This window comes from Phaseolus vulgaris, chromosome 2 (assembly GCF_000499845.2).
Source record: "Phaseolus vulgaris cultivar G19833 chromosome 2, P. vulgaris v2.0, whole genome shotgun sequence".
NCBI lineage: Eukaryota > Viridiplantae > Streptophyta > Magnoliopsida > Fabales > Fabaceae > Phaseolus > Phaseolus vulgaris.
The window spans coordinates 20,394,975-20,407,747 of record NC_023758.2 but is presented as its reverse complement, the minus strand read 5'-3'; the positions used below and the strand labels follow the sequence as shown (position 1 = coordinate 20,407,747).

At 33.3% G+C, this 12,773-nt stretch overlaps 2 protein-coding genes across 2 annotated transcripts; one reads left to right on the top strand and one right to left on the bottom strand.

Moving 5' to 3' along the window:
- Window positions 1-5,270: 5,270 nt before the first annotated feature.
- On the bottom strand, window positions 5,271-7,034 carry LOC137809175 (uncharacterized). Its single transcript, XM_068610312.1, has 5 exons — window positions 6,799-7,034; window positions 6,586-6,724; window positions 6,413-6,500; window positions 5,749-6,338; window positions 5,271-5,435 (listed from the first exon to the last, which is right to left on the bottom strand). The coding sequence occupies exons 1-5, from the start codon at window positions 7,032-7,034 to the stop codon at window positions 5,271-5,273; spliced, it is 1,218 nt and encodes a 405-aa protein (XP_068466413.1).
- Window positions 7,035-10,275: 3,241 nt separating this feature from the next.
- Window positions 10,276-11,505, top strand: LOC137809644 (uncharacterized). The gene is made up of 4 exons (XM_068610743.1): window positions 10,276-10,438; window positions 10,536-10,723; window positions 10,779-10,941; window positions 11,089-11,505. Exons 1-4 carry the CDS (start codon window positions 10,361-10,363, stop codon window positions 11,314-11,316), a joined length of 657 nt encoding a protein of 218 aa, XP_068466844.1. The 5' UTR covers window positions 10,276-10,360; the 3' UTR covers window positions 11,317-11,505.
- The last annotated feature ends 1,268 nt before the right edge of the window (window positions 11,506-12,773 follow it).

The window sequence follows — 12,773 nt, the reverse complement described above, 5'->3', positions numbered from 1 at the left end:
AACAAAATTACGTCATTATTATTCATTTTTATATTTTTGTTTGCTTTTTCGCTTTCCCAACAAAAAAAAATTATAAAACTCTTTAGAGAAAATATGAATATTATATCATTATATATCTCATAAATATACATAAAATTTAAGTGAGTTCAATTCTGAAAACTTACTGAGATTAATACATGTCTCGCTTTAAAGAAGGCTTACAAAATACATTTACAAATCTTTCGACCATAAAATCCTCGGGAAATTCAAACCAGTATTTGTGAATTGTGAATTCTTACCAACTCAATCAATTTGATGTATCACTATATGTTGTAATGAAAGAGATAACAAATTAAAAATAAATCTCAAAAGAATTTAGTATAGTTACAAAAACAAGTAACTTTTTTTTTCTTCTCTCCAAATCTCCTTGTAAACCAATTGAGATAAAATTAACAAAACTAATAGTCTTCCCTTATTCCTATTTAAATTACATAAAATCTATTTTAGTATATATTTTTAATTCATAGGACAGTATATCTTACAAAAATACATGTAATCTTAGATAAAGAGATTTTTGTACTAAGTACATGTAATTTTATGATAATTGTTTATTTAATTAATATAATTTATCATTATTTACATAAACAGATAATTTATAAATTTATTATTAAAAAATAAATATGAAATAGTATATAATATAATAAAAAAATATGTTTTCATTATTTTTTTTAAAAGATTTATGTTAATTGATAAACAAATATTGATAAAACAAAAGTCTTAATATTAAAAGTTGTGCTTAGATATAGAGTTTAAACCAAGCATATGACTAAAGCTAAAAAATTAAATGTAGTCTTTATGAAATTTTGAAAAGACAACAGATATATAATGAACAATAAACATAATATTGGTGAAGTCCTATGAAAAAGCATAAAACATGTCTTAATGAAGTCTTGAAAATATATCACATGTAGAAAACAATAAAGGATACCTATCCATGTGTTTAAACATAAGATGCATTGCAAAATTTCTTCAAAAGTGCATTCCTAAGATTATTCTTACATAATACACTAACTATCATGGTTTGTTTGCTTAAAATGGTGTTTTGAGAAGAACAATGAAAGAACAAAGAAAAAAGTTGTCCTTTGCACAACACTTCGCATCTAACAACAAAAGGTATTTGTCTAAAGTTAAACATATTTTAAAAAGACTTTAACATATGGATAAGATATAACACATAAGTTTCAATGGTCTGATTTAGAACATCTATAAAAGGAAGCTCCTACATGCAAATATAACTAATAAAACAAGCATGTAAATAAAGCAAGTGCTTAGCCTTATTAGCACGTCTAATAGACCATATAAATAAAGCTTATTTATATATCTTTTAGTCAGTGAAGTTAAGACTCTAAGTAAGGAATGTTCTTTTGTAATATCCTTTTAAGTGAGAGTTTTTCTTGTAAAATAACTTTATTATTTATAGTTTAGAGAGACTTTTTGCTCTAAGTCTAGAGAGGGGTTGTGTAATTTGTGCTTAATCTCAATGGGAGATTGGTTAATAGTCAATAGTGACTTTGTGTACTTGAGTGAACCACAAGTGATAGGGAAAAATGCTTGTAAATTCTTAGTAGGTTGCAAAAGAAGAAATAGACGTAATTCAAATGGAGTGGACCAAATCAAGTGTTCACTATTTTTCTATTACTTGTGTCGTCTACTCTTAGTCATCCTTCTTAAAGGCTTGTATAAAAGATTTGTAAACAAATCTCAAAACTTTTATATGATCTCAACCAACTTCTAATTGACCAAGCTTACAAAAGTTTTTAAAGCTCTATTGATACTCCTATTTTTAGAACTAACATTTTCTTTCAAATATATTCAAAAAAAATTTAACTAACATTTCATAATGCTAAAAGACACACATTTATACATTTCAAAAATGAATTTACACCTATTTCATCATAACTAAGTTGACATGTGATAAACCAAGAAGAAAAGAAAAAATCTTCTATACATTTAGTTGATGATTTCTAAGCTACCATTATAATAAAGAGATTAGTTTAGTTTAAGGTTGATTGAAAGAAATAGTTTAAGAAGGAAAAACAAAGTATGATTTTAGACTTTGCATCTTCCTACTTTGTTTATCTTATAATGGTTTTAAGAATGTAATTGTTAATTATAGAAAAAGTAACTAATATCTCCTCCTCAACCCACATCTCACATTGGTCTCCAGGTGTAAAAAAGATTTTAAGAGGTCGACTCCTCTATTGTAATAATTATCAAAAAATAGGAAAAACTAGATAGAAGATTTAGCCAATGAACATTTTGATCAGTTAGAGGTAAAGTTAGTAATGCAAGGCGACCCATCCCATTTGGGTCCGCCCACATTTGGTCTGCAATAGGACAACTTCTTCCTGCACCTCCATGACTTCTTCTCCCACCCTCATACTAAAAGCACATTTACTAATACACCCTTAAGTAAAAATATTAAAAAATTAAAATAATATTTTAATATACTTTTAACATTTAACATAACCTTCACTTTCTCCTTCGTGCCTCTTCTTTCTGTTTCCTTCCAGTGGCGCCGCACCACACCCCCATTCCAAGGTTTCTTTCTCTTCATCTCTCAAATTTCTCCAAACCTCACATTCTTTATCACTCACACATCCAAAGTACCCTCTTCACAGGTTAGTAAGTTGAATTTTCCTGATTCTGCATTGCTTTTGAAACTTGCTGTTGTGTAATCCGGTATTGTAATCCGTTTGTTGTGTAATCCGGTACTCATTGTATAATCCAGTACTCACTGTGTAATCCGTTTGAAACCTGCATTTTTTCGTAATAGGCACCGGATTATGTAATCCGGTACAGTTGAGAATGTAAAGTAATACCGGATTACTTAATCCGGTTTAGGTTATTTAAGTAATTCCGAATTAGATAATCCGGTTTAGGTAATTAGTAATTCTGGATTACGTAATCCGGTTTAGGTTTACATTGTGTGTGTTTGGATTATGTAATCCGGTAGTGTTCTTACAAAGTTTGCATTTTTGTGATTTTGCGTTTTTGTTATGTATTTAGTTTCCAACCCACTTGTTAAAAACTTTTTTAAATTTTATATTATGTACACAAATTCATGATTATATTATTATTATTTGTAAATAATTGAAATTCAAATTGTGTTGTGGATAGATATGGCTAAAACTAGAGGTGGTGGATCTAAGGATCATGATCGTAGAAGACCGACGACATCCGTCCGTAGAAGAGACCGAGGTGGTGTCGAGGAAAGGATTGGTGATGATGTTCATATTGATAATGACAATGAACAAGGATTACAGAATGATGACCAAGTAGACCAGGGAGAAGGGTTTCCTAGAGGACCTTCTGATATGTCTTTATGGTAAATTTTGTTGACCATGTTGTTGTTAAGCTTTGGGAGGGTGAGGTAAGAACGAAAAAACCTTCAATTAAATTATCTTTATTAATTATTGTTTAAATTTATTTAATTATATTTAATATATACAAAATTTATATTAGGATCGGGGAGAACTTAAATTGGTATCTCACGGTAGGAAATTACGTTAATTTGGGATGCCTCATGCTAATATTGAGCTACTTGTACAAAATTCTGGATTGTTTAGTTTGTGCAATATAAGTTATGAAGTGGGTGACAAGGGATTGATTTTAGCCTTTTTTGAAAGGTGGCATCGGGAGACAAACTCCTTCCACCTTCCCGTAGGTGAGATGACCATCACACTTGCTTATGTGTCATCTCTTTTACACCTCCCCATTTTGGGTCAATTCCCAACATATGTGCCCTTAGAGTACAACGGAGCTGCAACAATTTTAGCTGAGTTACTAGGGTGGATGAGACTCGGGGGAAGGCTGAGATGAGGCAGTGTCGAGGCGTCCACATACGATTAAGTTGGCTTCGAGATATATATGAGGAATGTTGCGCTCAGGAGGCTTGGAAGTGTGCTACCAGGGCTTGTTGCATATGCTTGGATGCACTATTTTTGCAAATAAAAGTGCCACCTCTGTATCTATATCGTACTTATTGTTATTCAACAATCTACATATGTGCCATGGATATGCATGGGGAGCAACAACATTTGCATATCTATATGAGCAGTTGGGGGATGCATCTTATTTTAACACGAAGCAGTTGGCCAGTTATGCGACACTGGTTCAGGTATGAAACCATACAAATAATTAGCAATCACATGTTACATTCCATAATATTTTGTATTAAATATTTTATAATTAATATGATTGAATTACGTAGGCATGGATTTATGAGCACTTCTCGGGCATGGGAAGAAGGGATATTAATCCCTCATATGACGAGGTACACCCGCGGGCAGCACGGTATATTGTTGCCCATCAGATTTGCACAGTTGGTGATGTGCGGGTGCAATTGGATGGGGTCACACACGATGACATCATCTGGACTCCGTATGAGGACCATAGATTGAGCAGACCATTTATTTATTCTCGGGTCACTTGCGATTGGGCAGCTTATCACAAAGACATATGCCCGAGCGTGTCTTGCGTTAATTTGGGTACGAGCAGAGCATTCCACCATCACCGATGGTGATTGAGGCTCCTGGTGCACATGTCATTGATCAAAGGTGGTTGCAGTTTGATCACCACGTGGTGACAGGTTTGAGAGTTTCTTCTAGTCCATCTGCATGTGTTCCTGTGTACATGTCTTGGTTTAGGACGGTATCACACCCATACATTCACAGAGGTGAACTTGGAGATCAACCCAGTGTTGTACCACGTCGTCGCCTTCATAGTCCAAATGCTGAGCAGGCGGGTCATTTGTCTCAAGATGAGCGTGCACAGGCGGTAAGTTTTTTTATTGTTATGTGATTAAACAATATATTTGACAAGTTTAATTTATTTTGAAATTGGTGCAGGGTATATTTAGGCGCATTGTCAGTATCCTCCAGCGCATGATAGATTGTCGTTAGGTCACTGAAGGCACTGACGCATATGAGAGTACGGAGGCAGCGCTGCAGTTAGCCCGGAGTGTGATAGATGACGGGGCAGTCTACACGAGACGATCATGTAATGTTCGTGGACGTCGTTGATATTTTTTTTATTACATGATTGTAATGATAGTAACTTTGTATGTGTACAATATGGTTTAATTAATTTATGTTATAATGTTTGTTATTTTATTTTTATCTGACATAAATGCGAATAAATTATGAATCGGAATTGAAGTAATAAATTATGAATCAGAACTTAAGTAATAAATTATGCATCAGAAACCGACATAATAATTTATGTTTACATCAATCGTCTCCAAGGTTCACATACGTCAGGCTAATACTGATTAATTGGGTAAAAGATTGCATCCGAACAATGTAATATGATGACCATAACCTTGCCTCTTGGTAACAATGTGTACACCATAAAATGTCAGCGGTAGGTATGGGACAATCATCAAGCAATTTTACCTGCACCACAAATGGAAATTAGCAAACAAAGGAATATAAATAATGTGTTGAGTAATAACCTTACCTGCACAAAGTGTGAATCATACACATGACCAATACATAGTAATCGGTGTAGTACCTAATGGAAAAATAGTAATATTTTGTTTCAATGACAAACAAACTAAGATAATATTGTATCTGTTTGCTATTAAGTATCCCATATTTAGTGTTGTCATCCATTTTTCAACACTAGCCTGCAAAATGCAATAATGAAATTAGATTGCATACAAGTTCAATTAATCAATGCACATGAGTCTTAAAAATATGCACTTACCACTGACAACTCATCCACTAGTAAGGACCTCTTGATATCTTCTACTCGTTGATAACCACCTAACAATAATGCGTATTCTTCACGCCACTGAGATATTTCTTTGAATAAATCCATTATGATGAGTGGCCATGACTCTTCACCCATCCCCAACAATGAGGCAATAGCACGAAACCCACAATGTCCATCAGCTTTAACATCTATTACATCCAAAATATAAGGGTGACATTTCGGATGAAATTGATCAAGCATGAGAATTGCATTGGTGTTGGTCATCACTTTAACCTTTCCCTTACGAGTCTTCAAAGATGATGAACTATCATTTACAAAATGGATGCGATCTACATGCTCAAAATATGAAGGGGTGCCTTTTGCAGACCTCTGAAATTTATTTGTTGGACTCTTTTGAGATCCTTTTGTCTTAACTACATTAAGTGGTGCACATAATGTTGTCATGTCCGGATAGGCAATTTCACGCAACTTGTTTTTAATTGTCACTTTGCCACAAATATCAACCTCGTCAAACCGGGATAGAATCACATCCCATTCTTGTTGAATTGACAACCGAGATGATGAATCACATTCAGATAAACCTGAAAAACTCAGTCTCGTCCACATAACATGAACTTCATTAAGAGGAATGACACACATAGCATACCTGGCTAACTGACAAGCTCATGGTAATCCGTGAGTCTGTCTAAGTACACATCCACATCGTTCACTATCAAACCCCACATCATTGACCCAATCAAACTCTTCAACAATGAGAATCAAAGCATGTTTAGATATAAAGCCAACCAACATTTTATACAATTGCAGATTGAATGTGTATCCTATCACATGTAGACTCATTTGAAATGATGCCTTGATCTCGTTATGTTGAAGTATAATAACATGTTTGATAGCATCCCAACACGAGCACAGGTCTCCCATGCTATTTTGTAATATTCGTTTCAAAGACCAATGAGCTGATTCAACCCTATATAAGTATAAAACATAATAAAACAATTACACGTTATACACGTTCTAAACAAAGTAAAGGAATTCATATACCTGTTTGATGTTGTATTTCCCAAATACATTAACAAATTTGTCCAACACTTGACAAACTTTTCTTTGTGCAGAATAATCCAGGTGTTCTTCACATATTCAAAAAGTAATGGCCACGGTGAACAAATAGTTTCAAATATTTTCACAAACTCATCAAATTTAGCAATCTCTGTACAGTCAATGATAGTCTTCCATGAATCCATCACAACTTCCCAAGCCTCGACAAAATCTACCAACATTTTACACTTTGCTTTAACATTCTTATTGATGTGAAACCAACAAAGAAGATTTCTTGTTTTAGTAAACACAATATTGATGGCATTCATTAAAGCTCTCTATCACAAACAATGACTTCAGGCCCCACATGCGATGTCAAAAGTGACCCTCTAAATTTTTGTAGTGCCCATATGAAGTTCTTTTCTTTCTCGCTAGATAAGAATGCAAAACCAGCAGAAAAGGACAAACTTGTACAAGTTACACCAACAATCTCAAAGGCAGTCGATATTTGTTTGTTTTGTAAGTTGTATCCATTAAGAATACAATGTTAAATGCATTCAAGAGTTTCACATCATCAGGATGAGTCCAAAAAATATCACTAACAATATTTGAAACTCCTGACACATACTCTAGTGAAGATAGTTGTCACGGTCTAACAACATCATTAATTCTTGTAATTCAGATCTTGGTCCTCTAACTGATCTCTTGTACGAGTATCTTGCATTGTATATTTGCTTTATTGTTGTCATATTATCCTCATTATTCTCCTTCAAAGTACGTAGAATGTTACCTGACTTAACCATGCTTTTAGTCATATCAACAAGCATTGAATGTTCATTCATTTTTAATTTGTCTGCATATGGATGACCAACTAAGGTATCATACAAATCATGATTATGAGTACCACATATTACCTTAAGTACCCAACCTTGACCCTTTCCAAACAGGTTTACCTCGCAATTTAAAGGGACATTCACATTTTCGAGTACCAGTTACACTAACCTCCAAACCATCCTTGTACTTTCTGTAACTACCCCCCCCCCCCCCTTCACAACCTAACAAGACATATGTCTTTCTCCCTTGCTTACCATTTGCTATGTCAGACCTAATAATGAAAATAACAAAACCAAGTCCATAACCAACCCTACAGACCCATTCAAGTAAGTCTTCTCGCGAAGGAAACGCCTACACAAAGTTATTCTAACAATATTACAAAATCACTTCTTCAAATTATAATGCAATAAACATAAATGAAATGAAATTTTATTCACCTCATCTGTTGTAAAATGGATACCTAGTCCCCTTCAAACAATCCATGTTGATGCACAGGATTCATTAATTCTTTCATACTTACACCTTCATTCATAAAACATAAATTTTCATTTTATTATAATCTCCATAAATTCACATAAGTATGCAAAACAAAAATAGCATAAGATTTTGTAATTGACAACTTAAACATGACTTCCGGATTGTATAATCCATAAGTCAAATTTTAACAGCATAATGAATTCTGGATTACGTAATTCATAAGTCATTTTAAGTGACTTCCGGATTGTGTAATCCATAAGTCAAAATTTTCACAGCAAAATGACTCCCGGATTATGTAATTTGTAAGTCATGTTTGATGTTCCAAATGTCTTCCGAATTGTGTAATGCGTAATTGAAATTCATATAGCAAAATGAGTATCGGATTACGTAATACGTAAGGCATATTGAAAGTTCTAAAATCACTTCTGGATTGCGTAATCCATAGTTCATTTGGTATCGGATTACACAATCCGGAAGTATGACTTTGGCAGGTTCCGGATCCGGTATGCACAGGAGTTATCTAATCCGAAACGCTTTACTTAAGCACCAGATTGTGTGATCTGTGGATCCACCGGATTAACTAATGTGGAAATATTTATTTAAGGCAGAAGAATGAGAATGAGAATGTACCTCACCAACGGTGACAATGCCAACACCACCTACCACCGCTGCTACCTACCACCGTGCACCACCTCAACCACCTTCTCGAGCACCACCTCCAACACCACTTCAAGGACCACCACCACTCAAGTTCGAGCGCTGCACCCCACCACACGAAGTAACTTCTTTTTTTTCACTAGCAGACAAACAATATTTTCATTTTTATCTTTTTACTGAAGGATAATTTTGGTATTTTAAAACTTTATGGAGGTGCCCGAAGAAATCATGGAGGTGCAGGAAGAAGCTGTCCTACAATAGACATAGTCTGGTTCATATGAAACTTATTAACTAGATTGTTTCTTCCTACACCTCCACATGTTCTTCTCTCACCTCCATAAATTTTTGTATTTCCAAAAATATTCCTTTGTAATATTTTGGATTACGTAATCCGAAAATCTATTTTCAAATTTGTAAATAGTTTCTAGATTACATAATCTAGAAGCCTTTTTCAGATGTATGATTAGTTTTCAAATTACATAATTCGGAAGCTACTCTATGGGAGTGACACAAAAAAGAAAAAAAAATATTTTTATGTTTTGTGGGGTGAGAAAAAAATATATGGAGGTGAAGAAAGAAACCGTCTATTAGCTAATATGTTTGGTTCACCCCACATAAATGCAAGCTTGCAAGCTAACCCTCATAATTTTAAAAAAATGTAAAAAAAAATCAACAAAGTCTTACGTAACTTTTTAAGATAAAAATAACTATATTTAGTATCTTATAAAAATAAGTATATTTAGTCTTACGTAACAAAGTCTTGAGTATCTTATAAAAATAAAGATTTAATACAAGTATAACAATAATATAAATTATTTTAATATTAATGGTTTATTATTAACTATAAGTAAATATTATGAAATAAATATATTAATACGAAATAAATATTAAGAAGTGGACTTTAAGTCTAACTTAATCTTATAAAATTGATTTATAAGATAATATTTGCGTCCACTTATTTATTATTTATTATGAAATGTTCTTATTTTTAATCGATGTGAGATCTCCAACACAGTCATCTCATACACGCAGACTGTCAACTTGTAATATATTATAGGTGGTCTGATAGCGGTCCAATAACAAATGACTTGATAAACTCAATAAAGTCTCGTTAATATATACCTTAAATGATTTTGATATTATTAAGGGAACTTTAAGTCTACTTATATAAAAAAACTCTTAAGTGTAATATTCTTTGAGCCTAAAAGCTTTGCTTAAGAGAAAAAAAAGTTTGCTATTTATTTAAAAATAGCTATCTCATAAAATGTAAAATAATTTATAAAATATAAATATAGTGTAAAATTAAATGAATTTATATAAAACTATTTTTATCATAATAATCTTTTTGCAGCATAATAAAGAAAATGTCATAGTACAAATATATTAAAAATAAATAAAATATAAAAAAACTATTCAATTGATAAAATACTGTTTTAATAACACATTTACTAATAATATGTAATATCAATTAAATTATATTAACAATCTGTTCCGCTGTAATTAACAATTTGTATTAATTGATTTGTTGCATCACAGGAGTGATTTCCCACACACCACTCTACCACCTTCGCTTCACTGTCATTGTCTGCTTGTAGTAGCAATGGCGCTTTCCTCCGCATTCCACGAGCGCCTCCACCACATGGACCGGACTCGAATTCAACGCCTCTCTCTTCTCCAGGTTCAATTCGATTCACCTCCACCGCACTTTCTCTATTTTCACCTTCAATTTCCCCATAACGATGCTAAGATCTGAATCCTCGTTTTCTACTCTGCAGGCCGAGAAAGAGTCGCAAGCCGACAAATCCCGAGCTTTGGCTTCCAAGCTCGCAAACATCAGGGCCTCGGAACAGAGGTGCTCCTGGCTCGATCAAAAAATCGCGTCACAGCAATTCAAGCTTCTCTCTGTCAAGTGTCAAATCGAGAACCTCGAAGCCAAGCAGGATTCGCTTTCACTGCAACTCAGGTAGCCACGTGCGTATTCAAAACCTGATATCGTTGATTAATTGGACTCGTTTTAGGTTGTTGCAGAACGAGGTGGAGGAGCTTGAGGAATTGCGCGACAAGAGAGAGAGCTTTCACGAGGCCAAGAGGATAGAAATGAGGGAATTCAAGGAAATTGCGGAGAGGTTTGTGGTGAAATGTAGAATGGAAGTTGATAGTTTGAGGAATAAAGTGAACCTGGTAATTACATGTTATGTATAATTCAAAGGAAAACAACAGTTAACAGTTTCTCTTGCTATGAATTTGCTTGAAATAAGAACAAATGCATGAAGTGAGTTGACTGTAGATTGCTGAGTTTTTGGAGTGGCATGTGTTTTTGGTTTTCAGTTGAGGTCCTCTTTCATGGAACTTAAAAGTAATAGTGGCGACTCTTGCAATTCCGAGATTACTGCTGCTGAAGTGAGAAGGTTGGAACTCCAGGCTGAAAAGGACAATGTGTGTAGAATCATTGATTGTAACCACCAAATAAAAGCACAGTTGCAAAAGCAGCTTCAGATTATTCTGATGACGCAAACACAAGATAAGGGGTCAGAGTTGAAGAGTGCCACTCGCTAACTATTCTTCTACTTGAAGAAAAACCTTCCTTTTTCCAGTTTCTACTATTCTTAGAGGCTTAGCCCTTGGTATGTACTTGATCAAATAAAGAAAATTAGAATTCTGATATGAGACTAAGAGAAGCAATACATCTTGTAAGTGAGTAGAACCCAAATAACAAACATTGATAAAGGATTGCTGAGGTTTCAAGTGACTTTTTCCACTTTTTCTCATCACAAATACCAAAGAGACGTGGAAGACGTTTGTTAAAACTTTTAAAAGCTATATTTCGGCATCTAGATTATATATGTTTTAAAATTACAAATTTTAAACATTTTATTGAAATTTGTATTCAACCACTCAATACCTTATTTAACGACTTATATTTGGACATTGATTAATCTAGTTTTAAAATTCTATAAATATAGTTTTCCTTTTTAGAAAATACGCAATCTCATTTTTATTCATTAAATACTTCTTAAATATTTTTTTAACTCTTAATTAATTTAAGCTTCGAAAAATCTTTTACATATGAACCAATCAACAAAGCTCGACAATCATTTTAAAAGGATTCAACTCCATCAAATCCCAATTTTCTCAAAGCCTCTCTCTATCTACATTGGACAGTTCCGACTTAGTTTTAGTAAGAACATTTAGCGTCCACCCCAAGGTATGAATAAAGTTATTCTAAGACCACAACTCTTATGGTACTCACCAAAAGTCATACTATAGCGTTAACATAATCATATTTTGAGAAGAATGAAATAAATGTCCAAAACATCATTGATGTTAGAATGTATGACTGAAATAAGAGGGGGTGAATTGTTTTCGCAAGATTTTCGAAAAAACGGGAAGAAGATTGAAAACAATTTAATGCAGTAGAATACACAAAACAATTTATATAACAGTTTATCATAAGGGAAAGAGAGATTCACACAGAGAGATTTTATATTGGTTCACTCTTAACCAAGAGCTACATCCAGTCCTCAGTTTATCACTGAGAATTCATTAAGTAATCAAAACCAGATTACAAACCACAACCAAGAGTGTGATCTTGAATCCCTCAAGAACACACAACACTCTCAACAAAACCACAGTTTCCATAAACACTATCTGAAACTCTTTTTCACACAATACAAAAATTGAAAGAAAGAATTAGAGTACACTTGGGCTTTACAAAGCTGAAGAATAATAGAACAGGAAACCTAGATTCCTACTTCACACAAAAGCAATGATCCAGGACTCCGAGAATGATTAACAAAGCTCTTTGATCTTCTCTTGAAAACGTTTTTATCAAAACTCTTGTCTTCTTTTTGAAATGATCATAAACCAGTCTTTATATAGACTTTAAAAAGTGGTTAAAATTGTTTGATCATTAAATGAAATTTGTTAAAACCATTTAAAAACAGTTTGAAAATCATAAAAGAATTATGTTAAAAACACTTGATTGATTTTTCAAACAAATTAATTGTTTTCTT

Bases quoted from the DNA above. Each gene is read 5' to 3' on its own strand.
- LOC137809175 (XM_068610312.1), bottom strand. From the start codon at position 7,034: ATGTTGGTAGATTTTGTCGAGGCTTGGGAAGTTGTGATGGATTCATGG. The intron at 6,501-6,585 runs GTGATAGGATAC...TCATTGTTGAAG, and splicing joins CATTTCAAATGAGTCTACAT to AGTTTGATTGGGTCAATGAT. The intron at 6,339-6,412 runs GTTAGCCAGGTA...TGAGTTTTTCAG, and splicing joins GGATTACCATGAGCTTGTCA to GTTTATCTGAATGTGATTCA.
- LOC137809644 (XM_068610743.1), top strand. From the start codon at position 10,361: ATGGCGCTTTCCTCCGCATTCCACGAGCGCCTCCACCACATGGACCGG. The intron at 10,439-10,535 runs GTTCAATTCGAT...TCTACTCTGCAG, and splicing joins AACGCCTCTCTCTTCTCCAG to GCCGAGAAAGAGTCGCAAGC. The intron at 10,724-10,778 runs GTAGCCACGTGC...GACTCGTTTTAG, and splicing joins TCGCTTTCACTGCAACTCAG to GTTGTTGCAGAACGAGGTGG.